The following is a 15,305-nucleotide window of genomic DNA, read 5'->3' as shown; positions in this document are numbered from 1 at the left end:
GACCAACATTGAACAGGAATGGTGATAGTGAGCATCTGTGTCTTGTTTCTGATTTTAGCATGAAAGTTTTCAGTTTTTGATCATTTAGTATGATGCTGGCTGTTGGTTTTTCATAGATAGCCTTAATCCAGTTGACATAAGGACCATCTATTCCAATTTTCTGTAGCATTTTTATCATGAATGGCTGCTGGGTTTTGTCAAATGCCTTTCCTGCATCTATTGAGATGATCATATAGTTTTTGTCCTTGACTCTGTTAATATAGTGTATTACATTTTTTGATTTATGGATGTTGAACCATCCCTGCATCCCTGGGATAAATCCAACTCGGTCAGTGTGTATGATCTTCTTGATGACCCTCTGTATTCTGTTTGCCAGTATCTTTTTGAGGATTTTTGCATCTAAGTTCATTAGGGAGATTGGCCTGTAGTTCTCTTTTTGGGTTGGGTCTTTCCCTGGTTTTGGAATCAAAGTAACACTTGCTTCCAGGAAAGATTTTGGAAGCCTTGTTTCCTTTTCTATTTCCTTGATGAGTTTAAAGAGTAATGGTGATAGTTCTTCTTTAAACATCTTGTAGAATTCAGCATTGAACCCATCAGGACCTGGGCTTTTCTTTGTTGGTAAATTTTTTAATACATTTTCAATTTCACTCATTGTTATTGGCATGTTTAGAATTTCTGTATCCTCTTCATTTAACTTTGACAATTTGTATGTATCTAGGAATCTGTCCATTTCTTCTGTGTTTTCCATTTTATTGGAGTACAGGTTCTAAAAGTAGGTATTGACAATCCTCTGAATTTCTGCTGGATATGTTGTGGCTTCATCTTTTTCATCTGAATTGCATGGATTTGAGCCTTTTCTTTCCTTTTTTTTTTTTTGATAAAGTTGGCTAAAGGTTTATCAATTTTATTTATCCTTTCAAAAAACCGGCTCTGTGATTCATTGATTTCTTTGTATCATTCTCTTCGCCTCCATTGCATTGATTTCTGCTCAGACCTTTATAATTTCTTTTCTTGTAATAGATTTGGGTTTGTTATATGCTTCTTTTTCTAGGAGCTTGCGGTCCTGTATTAGATTATTTACCTGAGTTCTCTCTGATGTCCTAATATGGGCATTCACTGCTGTGAATTTCCCACATAGAACTGCTTTCATTGTGTCCCACAGATTCCTGTATGTTGTACTGGGATTATCATTTACTTGTAGAAACTATCTAATTTCTTCTTTAATTTCCTCTGTGACCCATTGGTTTTTCAGGAGAGTGTTATTCAATTTCCATGTGTTTGTGGGTGTTTTGCGGTTTCTTATGTTATTGATCTCCAATTTTATTGCACTATGGTCTGATAATATACAGGGAATAACTTGAATTCTTTTACATTTACTTCTATTTGCTCTATGAGCTAGCATGTGATCTATTTTGGAGAATGACCCGTGTGCAGCTGCAAAGAATGTGTATAGTCAAGATCCCAGAAACCCAACAGAAGAACAAAATTCTACAGGCAGTTAGAGAAAAGAAACAAATTACCTACAAAGGAAAGCCCATCAGAATCACAGCAGATTTCTCAACCCAAACCCTCAAATCAAGGAGAGCCTGGAGTGAAGAATTTCAAGCCCTAAAAGAAAATAACTTCCAACCTAGACTGTTGTATCCAGCAAAATTATCTTTCAAAATTGATGGGGAAATCTGACACTTCCATGACAAAGAACACCTGAGAAATTTCATGAACAGCAAACCAGCACTCCAAACAATTTTATGCAATATGTTAGAAAAAGACAATGAAGGTTACAACTCCATGAGGGCCAACAGGGAGAAGACACCATGTGAGCTAAGGCACTAAAGGGAAAGGGGGAAAAATAAGAAAAGAGCCAACAACAATAAAACATCATGACAAGAGTGAGTCAATATCTCTCAATTATAACTATCAATGTAATTGGCCTCAATTCACCAATCAAAAGAAACAAACTGACAGAATGAATTAAGAATCAAAATCCAGCAGTATGCTGTATACAAGAAACACACTTAACTCAAAAGAAAATTCATAGACTGAAAGTAAAAGGGTGAAAAACAGTTCTCTATGTGAGAGGATCCCAGAAAAAAGCAGGGGTAGCAATATTATTTGCAGAAAAAGTAGATTTCAAACCAAAACCATTTAAGAGAGACAACGATGTTCACTACATCCTTGTGAAGGAAACAATCCAAGAGGAAGAGAAGACAATCCTAAATATTTATGCACCAAATACAAATGCCCCCAACTATACAAAACAAATATTAATGGACATGAAAAACCAAATAAATAATAACACAATTGTAGTGGGGGACCTCAACACCCCTCTATCACAAATAGACAGATCATATAGGAAAAACATTAACAATGAAATTCTAGAACTGAACCAAGCTATTGAACAAATGGACTTAATAGATGTTTACAGAGTGTTCCACCCCACAAAATCAGAATACACATTCTTTTCAGATGCTCTGTTTTTATGATGGTGGTTTTATAAAGGGATCTGTATTAATGAGTTGTCACACTGTGTACATACATAGTTACTATTTTATTTAAGATACATAAATTAAAATTATAAACAAGTTTTGTGTTGAAGAAAATATATGATATGGATACATACCTAGTCAATTAGAAAATAAGCTGGAATATTCCTCCAGATACCAGTGTAAAATGGTAAAAGTATGATATTTTTTAAAAGATACAAATTAAACAGAACAATTCACATGTACATGTGAAGAGAATACTCCAATTTGAGTTACTGCAATCAGATGAGTAATTTGAGAAAATTAACCTGAGTTTTGAAAAGGCAAAATTCAGATGATTTTGAATTCCACACAGATGCCTAATGATTGTTTACTGAATACCAGTGATTATTAATTAGCACAGTAGAAAACAACGATTTGGAATGCACTATAATGAAATGTAGGAACTTTTAGGTTTCAAATGTGCTAATTTCCACCAGGGCTGTGGCAGTCAAATGAGGCCTATGAAAATAAATTTTAAGAAAATAGGCATAATTTTGCAAGGAAACAGATTCAGATGAGTTTATTATGTGATCACCAGGCAATAATAATTTGTTTTCCCCTGTAACAAAGTGACTCTGTTTATCAGGAGGCGTTGAGGAATTTGGGTTTTCATAACTCTCAGATTCCCCACAAATGTCACTGCCACAATCTTAGCATCTTATTTTCCCAGGTCCCTCTTACTGACTTAAGAAGCTGTGGAATTATGGCAAAAGTAGATAAGCAAAATGGCACACTATCACATTTCTGCACTGATGCCCCCATGAAAATATCAGTCTGAATTCCTATCCATGGACAAAAGTTTTCAAAAGAGCTAGAGTCACAACATGATATATCACAGAAACTGGATGTAATCCAAAATAGGAAAGATGAAGTAGGACTTGCTGCCACACCCTGTAACTCCAGCTGCTTGTGAGGCTGAGGCATGAGGTTAGCAAGTTTGAAGCCAACTTGGGTAACTTAGAGAGACCTTGTCTCAGAAAACAGAAAGAAAAAAGAAAAAGAAAAAAAAGAAAGAGGCAAAGACAGAAAGAGAAAGGAGGGAGGAAGGGAAGGAAGGAAAAAAGGGAGGAAGGAATGGATGAAGGAAGGAAGGAAGGAAAGAAGGAAGAAGGAAAAAAAGAACAAAATTGGCTATAGCTTAGTGCACTTGGCTAGCATTTGTCTATCAGGTGCCAAGACTCTGAGTTCTATATCCAGCCCTACACACACACAAAAAAAAGATTAAAAAGATGCACTGACAAGAATTAGAAAGATGTTTTGCATTATCTGCAAACTCTTCTGACACTAGACTCTGTAGATATAGAGAGATAACTTCTGTGTAGGCAAAGAGAGGGAAGCAAGCACCAGGCTTTATGCAATTTTGCACCATGGAGGAAGTAGCAATAGTATCCAATGTCCCACCTAGTGTCTGTAAAAGAAAAATAAAAGGCATTAGTGATTAAATTAACTTGCACTTTATACAGAAGAGGAAAAATAAACAGAAAAGAAGTACAAATGATGAGAAATTAATGGAATGTATTGGAGTGGAGGTTCATTTTCTTCCTGCCTTCTTTTCTATATGTAATAAATACATAGTGAGCAATGAAGTGTGTCGAATGTTCTCATCTGGAATACTATAATATCAGAGGATCCTGGTCATCAGTATGTGTAATGGTTGGGATCTAGAACCTTTGTTGAAGGGCTGGTTGCCAGCTAATGGACTTTGGGGAAGTGATTGGATCATGCAGGCTCTAACTTCATTGATGGCTTCATAATTTGATGGCATTACCAGAAGAAAATGGAAACTTATAGAAGCAATCAATGGGGGCCTGGCTTTGAAGACATTAGCTGGTTCCTGGCACCTTCCTCTCTGCTCTTTCCCTTTCTCTCTGATGCCTGAATGACATGAAGGGAACAGCCCTCTTCCACTGTGCTCTTCTGCCAGGGTGGCTTTCCTCATCTCAGTTGTGCAGCAATGAAATTAGCTGACCATGGATCAGATGTCTGAAACTGTGAGCCAAAATAAAACTTTCCTCTTTACATTGTTATTCTCAGGTATCTTGTCACAGTGACCAAGAGCTGACTTAAAAAAACCTGGATAAAAATAATGGGTAGATATTAAAATAGGTTGAAAGTATGCAAGGAAGGAAATACAATTATTTAACAGGAGATTTGGTATTGTCTATAAAAAAAATCTCCAATGTTTGAAGGGAAAAATATCAGTTCAACTTCTACTTTTTGAGTCAAAAAACTTGGTTATAAGAAAGAGATAAAAGAGGAAGCATATCCCTAGAATAATTCTAACAACAATTTAGACCTGTTACCTGTATGTTTAAAAATGATACTTTGTATCAATCAGTTTTTATCAAATTATAAATATATTTTCTTTTCTTTTATAAAATATAGACAATAACATGATCACTATGTCCTTGTTAGACTCAAGTGCTTAGAGCACTACAGAGTAGACACCAAGTAAGTATTGAGTATTATTTTTGTTTCTCTTGTAGGTCAGTGCAAAGCCTCACAGAATAAATCCATAACAATAACTGTGTCTGGAATGTTAATAGCTTTCATTTTTTTCTATTACATTTTCAGTATACTTCTGTTTCTTTCTTTTCTTTTTAATTGTATATGAGGCCCCTAAACAGTGTAAGAGCATGTGAGGAAAAGCAAAATAAAAGAGAATTTGTACTTGTGACCCACTGAGTACTAGATAATTCAACCTGCAAAATCTAAAATTGAGAATGGAAATGCTCACATTAAAAGGGGAAGAACAAAAAAATGGGGGAGGGGACTAACTTTCAGGCAAGCTAATTATCTTTTCCAGATGAAATGGAGAAAGCATTTGCCTAAAATAATGACTGAGTCTAAAATTCCTTCACTGACATACCATCTGTTACCAAATTATGAAGTACATAAAGAAGGCAAGACACTGTAATTGCCCACACCAACAGCTACCTTGAAAGAATTAAACAGAAATTAAACAATTTGGCTGTTCAAAATAAGTGCTAGTAATGAGATAAATGGAAGTATTGCAGGGAGAATTAAGGACATAAAAATCTCCATAGTTTGAAATACCAAAGGAAAGCTTCCTAGAGGTAGAGGGGCATTGGTAATTTGACATAACTGGAATGAAAAGAACTGCATTTTAAAAGTTTATGATAGGATGATATACTTAATATCTAGAAAGGATCAGAAAGCTACTATAGTTTAACAGGATGAACTATCTCTGCCGCACCCCCGTAGGGAAGCCTGGCAGCTGTGCAGTGCCATTTTACTATCCTGAAGGGAAGGACTCAGGGAAGGAAGAAGCCAGTAGTGCCAACTCAACTCCACAGATTACTTAAACTACATGGTTGTGCAAATAACACAAGGAAAAAACAGCCTGTTACCCCATAATCCTTCAATTATATTTTAAAAACAGTTATCAACCAAGATCAGAATTTAATGAGTTACACACACACACACACACACACACACGCACACACCTTGATACCATTCCTGAATGTAAAAGCAGGAAACTTAGACTCCAGAGAAGAATTAGATCCTGTGGTGCATAAATTAGTACAGCAAGGTCCAGTTTTCCAAGAACATTAAACCAAGGAAGGATGGAAATCCTCAAATGATTTAGCTATTTACCTATTTGGTCAGAATGGAAGCTAGTTAGCTTTGGAGAAAGAAATGGGAGAAAGAGAGTTTTTCAAATCATCCTGCCTATTAACTAATGGAATTCTTTGGAGTTCATTTTATATCAGTTTCTTACATTTATGAATACTGTTATTCTTCAAAAGCTATGTAACCAAAATATTAAATTAATATTACCCAAGACCCTTTGAAAGGATCCTAAATTATGCTTGCATCTATAAAAATATATTGCGAATTTCACTGAAAATTCATGTACTGATAACCTAAACCAAGATTATTTTTTAAAATATTGAATTTTTTTTGATTATAGAATACTAAAAATATTGTGATATTCTGAAAAAATATTTCTTACATCCCACTATTTACAAAATCATCGTTATTTTTAAAATAATTTAATCACACTTAAAAACTGAGAAGACAATAAAATCATTTTAAGTCAGTATATCTAATCATTCTTTTATTTGGAAATGATTGCAGGCTTATGTGCACTGTTACATGGGACTTGAAACATTGATGTTCCTCCCTCTAGCAGACAACATTCACTTGACAACTTTTTGTATATAATGAGTATTATTTTTAATCCGTCTAGGCAAATCAAAAGGAATATCACAGTTACTTTGCCTTTTGTGATATTATATGTTCTTTGTTGTTTTCTGTGGCATTGAGAAATATATAACGTTTTTCTACCCAAGATCAAGACTTGGATGAGGCAAATCCCATACTCAGTATGGGTGCAGACAATAGAATGAGCAATATACATAGGTTAGTGTATTTCTTAAAGTGAAAATTTCACAATAAAAATATGAAAATGTTAAATAAAGATGAGCTTCCAACTAGGACTTGCCCAAAGCCCCTTACTGGCTTCACCCTAAGTCTGACTCTTCCAACATAGCAAGGAGGCAAGTGAGTCCCCTACTAGTATGGCTTCCTTCTGGAGTGCACCTTCGTGTTACATATGCCAGACCATTGTGCATCTTTGTGCCCGGAGCAAGTGTAACTTACTTTCAATACACAATGTTAAGTGATTAGGATGGTAAATTATATGGTTTGCCTCTTCAAAGGAAATGTAGGCTTAATTACTTTAATATTAATAATAAGGGAGGTGAAATATATTAAATTATTTCTATTATACTAAGATTCATACCATTCTAAATCAATGCTTCTCATATTGACCTGTTTTTTTTTTTTTCTCAGCCAAATATATTGAATTTTAAATGCACTGGATCATGGAAAATACAAATAACATCACATGATTTATACTGTTCTGACTTTTCCAGAACAAGAAAGTTAAAAACCTGTGCTTTCTATTGTTCTTATTTTGTTACATACCTATTTGGATGGGGGATGTACTCGTAATGACTTCTATCACTTGTAGCTAGCTAATTGACCAACCCATGTATTTCTTGCTTAATTACCTTGCTCTCTCAAACCTGTACTATTCTTCCACAGTGACACCTAAACCAGTCACCAACTTGCTGAAAGAAAGGAACACCATTTATTACACTAGCTACATGGCTCAGCTTTTTGCCATGAACTTCTTTGGGGGCATCGAGGTCTTCATCCTCACAGTGATGGCCTATGACCGCTGTGTGGACATCTGCAGGCCTCTGCACTATGGGGTAGTCATAAGCAGGCCCAGGTGCAATGCAGAGGTCACTGCATGATGCTCAGGGGGATTTCTGAATTCCTTTGTTCAGTGCCTCCTCATTACTACCTTGCCTTTCTGTGGCCTCGATGAAATGGACCGCTAATTCTGTGATGTGTTCCCTTTCCTGGAACTGGCCTGCATGGCCACACACAGAGCCGGGATCCTCGTGGTTGCCAATTCAGGCATGATGGGACCGGTGGCATTTGTGGTTGTGATGCTGTCTTACGTGCTGATTGTGTACACCATCAGGGCTTACCCTACAGAGAGCTGCAGGAAAGCCCTTTCCACCTGCAGCTCCCACATAACAGTGGTGGTTTTGTTCTTCGTGCCTGTCCTCTTCATTTACATGAGACCAGCAGCCACCTTCCCACAGGAAAAAGTGTTTGCTCTTTTCTGCAGCATCATCGCTCCCATGTTCAACCCACTGATCTACATGCTGCAGAACATGGAGATGAAGGATGACATGAGGAAGATTTGTTGCCAGAAATCATTTTTTTATTGGAAGGCAGCTCATTTGAAAGTCACTCTACTGTCCATGATGCACACTGCCCAAGTGACATTTGCTCTATCTTAAGTTTATTAAAGCATGAACTTCCTTTTAAAAACAAACAGATTTTAAAGTCAGTTTATTAATATTGTAATGTCCTTTGAAATACAGTGGCACCTCAGTTCACGAACTCAGTTCAGATTCTGGGGAAGATGGCTGTAATCCTATTTGTCACCTGATGCAGAGTTCTCCAATGGAAACAAAATGTTCCCAAATGCTTCTGTTTGCAAACTGAGTTGTTCATGATCCAGGGCATCACTATACCTTATTCCAATTTTGCTTCCGTTTGTTTCTTAGGTGCACCTTCCTCCAGATTTTTGTGCCATCATTTTCTTCCCTGAGTGCAGTCACTTTGTGTTTGATGTTATATCATTTGGGCTTTTCAATCGGGTGCTATCTGAACTCACCTTTGCAATATCTTTATACTTTTCTTCACAGTAAACCTCCAGAAATACATAAGCCACACTCATACTGGTTATGCCAGACCTAAAGGGTCCATTTGGGCTTCATTTCCTTTCAGCATTCTCAAAAAAAATTCCAAAATTCATTGTCATCTTTTCCTATTCTATTGAAGATATTATATATTTATTCCAAAAATTTTAAAAGCAAAAAGGGATTTATTAATGCATACACATATAAAAATAAAAACATTTTTATGGAAGTGATAAAGATTATGTGAAATTGGAAAAGTTTTCTTAAACATTTTAGTGAGATTATTATAAAAATCACAAAAGTTTAATAATTATAGATGTATTTCTATAAAAATTCATTTTATATAGTAAGAAGATATGGTATTGGTTACAGGTAAAATAACCATGTAGTTTTTCTAAATAGAGCCAAACTTGGGTGTAAAATTACAAGGAAAAAAGAGACACAAAGTGGGATTATATATGGTGACCCGTATGTATAGCTACCAGGAAATGAGTGGGAAGCATGAATATCCCAGTTAAAATAATTATGACTGGGAGACTGTGGAATCTGCCCTATAATTTGATGTAATGAGATTGGAAACAGAGATAACAAGAGAAGCTTGATCCAGAGTATGCCTGAATTGGTTTCATTCATTACCATCAACACAAAGGCTACATATAAAAAATTTCCTAAATAAATTCTATGCATCTGGATATTTACATATCTCTCTAGAATTCAAAGATATTTCCAAAGGATTAAATATCTGATTGTTTAACAAAATAGGACTTATTTTTCAGGAACATAATATGAATATGGGAAATAAGATTATACTATGATTAGAGAAAAAACAGAGTAAACATTTAAATGAGTCCATAAATGTAAAGACTTATTAAATATTGCACTGTATGCAGAGAAACATTTTACTGAATTTCAAAGGCAAGAGCTGCTTGTGAGACATGTCGGAGACAGACATGTTTGGTATAGATATTAAAAATTCAAGAGAATTTCTATAAAGCAGTTGACAGCATATTCAATCATTCATTTATTATAGAGAAACCTACATTTATACTTTATATATCAATCCCATGCTACATAATTCGTGTTGCTATCAAAATTATGCTATCTTTTGCATTTTGGAATACATTCGGGGGTACTTGTATTCTTTTTGTTTTTTTAACCTTTTAAATTAAACTTTCATTAATATGTGTTTTTTCATATATAATTACATTCACTGTAAGGAATTGGCACATATACATAACACATTTAAATTCCTTTCTCCTCTTCCTGCTACACCCCATTTTATTTTTCCAGCATCAGACTCATTTATCTTATAAGACTGTATGAAGTTAATTATCATATGCACAGATTAGAACCAAACAAACAGGCCAAAGAACATATAAAACATGTGAGACAATTGAATTAAGTCTAAGTACACTTGTAGATACATTGTCCGTGCTGGATTCAAATAACTTATTTTCTCTCTCTTTTTTTCCCTATTATCTGTCTTTTCTTTTGTACTTTATATGTGCTGAGTTTTTCATAGAAGAGAAACCACACAATAATTAAGCTTGTGTGTCTGAGTCACTTCACTTAATATTATGAAGTAGATCTATTTTCCTACAAATGACTCAAGTTAATCCTTCATTGCAGGAGACCACTGCAGTCAGGTCCCAGTACCCACCTGGCCAATGTGTGACATAGGCCTGACAAAAAGAATACACTAAGAGACAAAACTAAGAGACAGAATGTGGGGTTCCAGGACAACCAATGTTGGGGAAACTGACAAAGGCACTGGACAGTCCTAGGCAGTGACTTTTATTGGAAATCAATTGGGGTAAAGGTGATGTGTGATTTCTATGGAAATTAATGGAAACAAGGCTCATAAAGGACAAGACAGGATTCTCACGTTAGGAATAGAATAGACAAAATCTATGATTGAAACTAGAACATTGTCCCTCTAGTCTGAAGGTTTAGTTGTGGGAACGAATTTGGGTATGAGTTACTCTGACTGCTGCATGTAGGCTTTGGCCAGAATCACTTCTACAAATAAGCCAATTGTGGGGTTAACTCTTTACAGTCTGCTTTGGGCATAATCAATATAACAGTCCTCTGTACTTCGTTACGGCAGAGCAGTACCCGTTGTATATAAATATCACATTTTCATCATCCATTCATCTGTTGGTGGACATATAGGCTGCCTCCAAGATCTAGCTATTATGAATCGTGCTGGTGTAGACATGGGTGTGTATGTATCATCGTGGTATGATACCTTTAACTCCTTTGGGAAGATTTCTAGAAGGGGTGCCTTGTTCTCTTGACTTGCCCCCACTGTTTGTTTGTGAAGTTCTTATTTACTTTATAATACTACACAATTCTTGAAACTCATGTAATTATCATGGGCACTTCTATAGGTCATTTTAGTAGTCATATTTCGTTTTTGTTGAAGAATGATAGAAATAAAGTCACAGACTGGGGATATTATGGATATTTTTGCTATCACTGGATTGACTTTTTTATGTTAATCATCAGGAAGAACTGCTACAATTAACTTAACTATATATGGACACTTACTTTTGAATGAAGAAATATTTATGTTTCTCTATCTCTTTACTTGTGCCTTTGTATGCATTAAATTAAAAATGAGCTCAATATATAACATCTACCTTTGAATGCCAGGAATAAAATAGCTATCATTAAATAGCATTGAAAATATAAATTTCCTGAATCTAAACAGAGTCTAAAATATTATGCCTGTCACAAACCCACCCAAACCTGTATGTTTGTTCATTTTATAAAGTACCCAGTCCTTCTGTTTACAAGAGCCAGACTGCTCGAGTATGATTTCATTGAAACAGCTCAGTTTCTGCTTGAATATCTGCATTACGTTTGCCAATATTTTGAAGAGCTTTTTGTTCAGTATACCTACCGTCTTACACTAATTGTATCCGAATTAATTAAGGTAAAGTTAATACATGTCACATTCTCTTACATTAAGAAAATGGTGGAACTATACTTTAAATATAAGAGTTTTCATTGTATTCACAACTCAATAGGCAGGCAGATATTTTATGTAGTATTATCAAAGAAATAAAGCACACATTTGGTTACATTTTCAAAGGTGTAAGCAAGTATTAAAGCAAACAAACAGAATATAGACAAGTGATTAGAGTTTTAAAATAACCAATCAATAGGTTATCTTAATTTTGTTTACTACAGAGTGTCAAAATTGAAAGTTACCAGATTCATTTGTTAAATTTGTGCAAGGTTACCTTTTCTTTATTAGTGTTTTTGGACTTGGTTGTACATGTGTATGAAAATTTCACTAGTTGCTAATGTACTACTTCAAAGAGGAGAGAACACAAAAGGAAAGTATTTGTTGTTGCTCTGTATGACCCTGGGGTATTTCCCATTGCCTTGTGGATTCCTTGTTGTATTCTAAATTATGTAATGCTATCTTAATGGTTTAGAGGAAATTGAGGCTTAAAGAGGTGAACAAGCAGTTCAAGTGTCTTAATTAACCCATTTATTTTACAAACATACCTCTGAAACAGGCACAGTTAATTGAAGGCTTTGCTAGTCTTCTCACCGAGACCTGTTGCCTTGCAGAAAGACTCTCCTCATTTGAATGTACCATGGCACTGTCTCCTCATGTGTGCTGCTTAAGCCCTACTCAGAAGGACCAGGATAATTGTCACAAATGAGGTCAGAAAACCAAGAAATGCATTTGAAGACATTTTTCAAAAACATTTTTACAATGTAACATTTTCAGTTTTAATTGTTGAGCAGTTTAAACAGAATTGGAGCACTATATTCTTTATGTTCTCAGTTTCCAGCCATCTTAACTTTGAACAACTACTGATTTTTCTTAGGAGTTCTTTACTGTTAGCCTGAAAATAAATTCTGTTATAATACTTTTCATGTTGATGGAGATTCCTAAAAGATTTGAGGTCTTCCACTCCGAACCAACTATCCAGTGGCCTAGTTCTGATCTCAGGCATTTCTTCTATCAGATGAATTTGCCAACACATTTTTTTCAGTTTTATAATACTAAAAACAAAAACAAAAGCTGATGTAATAAAAGTCCTATTTTCTTGCCTACTCCAAGAAAAATAAAATTTAACATGTCCTTTCACAGGGTCTTGACACTAATATGAGTGCTCCTTGATATTTTTTTTCCTTCCTCAAAAGACATTATCTGAATTGTTGTTTTACTCATCCTAACAAGACATGAGACAGTAGAATGCTCCTATGTATTTTCCTATGTCATAGGCAGATTTGTAGCCCTTCACATGTAACTGTGAACAACATAATAACTGTCGTGCTGTTACTATACCTTCATGTTGAAGAAGGTACTGGGACCATAATGTTGCCCTGTTTGAAAAGTCAGTAAACAATTCTGCTTTTGAAACTGAAGTTCTCAATCAACACACTACAGTGGACCCTGAGTTATAACCTGACACATGAACAACTTGGTTATGACAGGGATTTTAGTTTTAACTTATGATCAAAGTCTTGAGTTACAACCCCAGTGCCAGCCTCTTGTGCTTCCAGATGATCACACATACAGATTTAACCCTTAATTGTTCTGAAAGGAACATTAACATTACACCATTCTTTCCTGTGTGAGGTTGAGAAATTCTGGGCCAATGTCTCTCTAAGGACACTGAGATCTGGCTGTGTACAGGTGAGAGCCTTTGAAGGCTGTGTAAAGGAGCCTGAGCCTTCAATTGACCAACATGAGTTAAAACCAGTCCCCATGAATGAATTGAGTTTGTAAGTGAAGGGTCCACTGTATATGGTGCTAGAATTAAGCCAAGAGGTGTGATTGATTGAGTTATGAACAGAGCTGGAAGGAATGGGCTAATGAACAGAAGAGGGGTTATTATCTTCGGTTTGGAAATGTAAGAAAACTTAGAATGCTATGGGTTACTATCAGAGTGTGAGGTGGAGTTGATAAGGAGAGCTGCTATGGCCCCTCTAGATGTGTTAAAATATGCTCTAAGTATGAACTGGTGTTGCTTTGTAGCTATTCTTGGAGCCAGGAGCTGATTCCCTGAATAGAGTCACAGGCAATAGTGAGCTCTGTGGGGCCACATTGCATGTGTGCCATACACTGTTTATGCCGCGCACTGCACACTGCAGTGGCAGAGCAAAAGGAGCCACCCAGAGAACTGAGCAGTGGACAAAGGAGACAGGAACAAGAAAGCAGGAAAGGAAAGATGATAGAGAAGAAACCTGGAAAAAGCCAAGAGGATAGTACATTTTATGCAGACAGGGTCCTACACATATGCTTCCTAGGGGGAAGTCACATATGCAAGGTTTATGATGTTTCCAGGTTTCAGGGAAGAGTGGAGTCTTAAGGGCGGTGTGCAGGGACCTGTGGGGATGTCTTTCAGACTGTTTCTTTCATTTCTCATGATGGCACTAGAATTTCTTGATGGCATTCTTCATCTCCATATTTCTTAGAGTGTAAATCAGAGGGTTGAGCATGGGGGCAATGATAGTATAAAACAGAGTGAACATTTTGTCTTCCAGAAAAGTAGTTGCTGGTCGAATATAAACAAATAGTAAAGGAGCAAAAAAGAGGACCACCACAGTGATGTGGGGACTGCAGGTGGAAAGGGCTTTGTGCCGACTCTCAGCAAAGCAGGACTTGACAGTGTATAAGATCACTGCACAAGAGATCAGCAAGACCACGAAAGTCACCAGGCCCATCAGGCCAGAATTGGCAATGACCAAAAGGCCAATTTTGCTTGTGTCCATGCAGGCCAGCTTCAGCAAAGGATATGCATCACAGAAGTAGGGGTCTATTTCATTGGGACCACAGTAGAGTAAAATGGCGAGGATGAACGGACTAAAGGAAGGCAGGAATCCACCCGCACAGGAAGCTACAATTAGCAGGTCACACTGGTGCCTGCTCATGATGACCACATAGTGCAGCGGCCTGCAAATGGCCACAAAGCGATCAAAGGCCATCCCTATGAGGATGAAGAACTTGATGCCCCTGAAGAAGCGCATGGTGAAGAGCTAGGTCATGCAGCCACTGTAGGAAATGGACTTCTTAGTAGCCAGCAGATCAGTGATTAGTTTGGGTGTCACCTTGGAGGTATAGCAGAGGCCTGACAGGGTGAGGTACCTCAGGAAGAAACACATGGGCTGGGTAACAAGCGGGGTGTGTGTGTAGGCTGTAGGCGATGGAAACCATGATAAGCAAGTTTCCAATCTCGATTGCAAAGTAACAGAGCACAAACCGGAAAAAGCAGAGGACTTTTATTTTCTTTTACTGAGAATGTTCTAAAAGAATAAATTCTGTGATATTATTCCTTTCTTCCATGACTTGGAGCAGTTTGCAGCCACCTGAAATTAGAGGAATTATTCATCACTGTGAGATGCTTTTAAATATGGAAGAGATGTCGTCCCCTTGCATGGAGCAGATTATACTGGATAAGATTCAAAGGTGGAAGAAAATTTTATTTTCACTTAGGAAGACTGAAGGGAGGGGTTTTTGTCATTTTCTTTAAAATATCAATCATTAGTAACTTTTTTTGAT

General features: G+C 36.4%; 1 protein-coding gene and 1 pseudogene across 1 annotated transcript; one reads left to right on the top strand and one right to left on the bottom strand.

Moving 5' to 3' along the window:
* Window positions 1-7,375: 7,375 nt before the first annotated feature.
* On the top strand, window positions 7,376-8,371 carry LOC101705317 (olfactory receptor 4P4-like; annotated as a pseudogene).
* A 5-nt stretch (window positions 8,372-8,376) lies between these two features.
* Window positions 8,377-15,089, bottom strand: LOC101704949 (olfactory receptor 4P4). The gene is given in 3 exon segments (XM_004874758.2): window positions 8,377-8,412; window positions 14,174-14,938; window positions 14,940-15,089. Coding segments are annotated over 3 exon segments (951 nt in total).
* Window positions 15,090-15,305: the final 216 nt, after the last annotated feature.

The sequence above is a fragment of the Heterocephalus glaber genome, unplaced genomic scaffold (assembly GCF_053883595.1).
Source record: "Heterocephalus glaber isolate CG9 unplaced genomic scaffold, H.glaber_assembly_v1.0 deba00001673, whole genome shotgun sequence".
In the NCBI taxonomy this organism is placed as follows: domain Eukaryota; kingdom Metazoa; phylum Chordata; class Mammalia; order Rodentia; family Bathyergidae; genus Heterocephalus; species Heterocephalus glaber.
The sequence above is the reverse complement of the archived record's forward strand: the minus strand, read 5'-3'. Positions and strand labels throughout refer to the sequence as shown.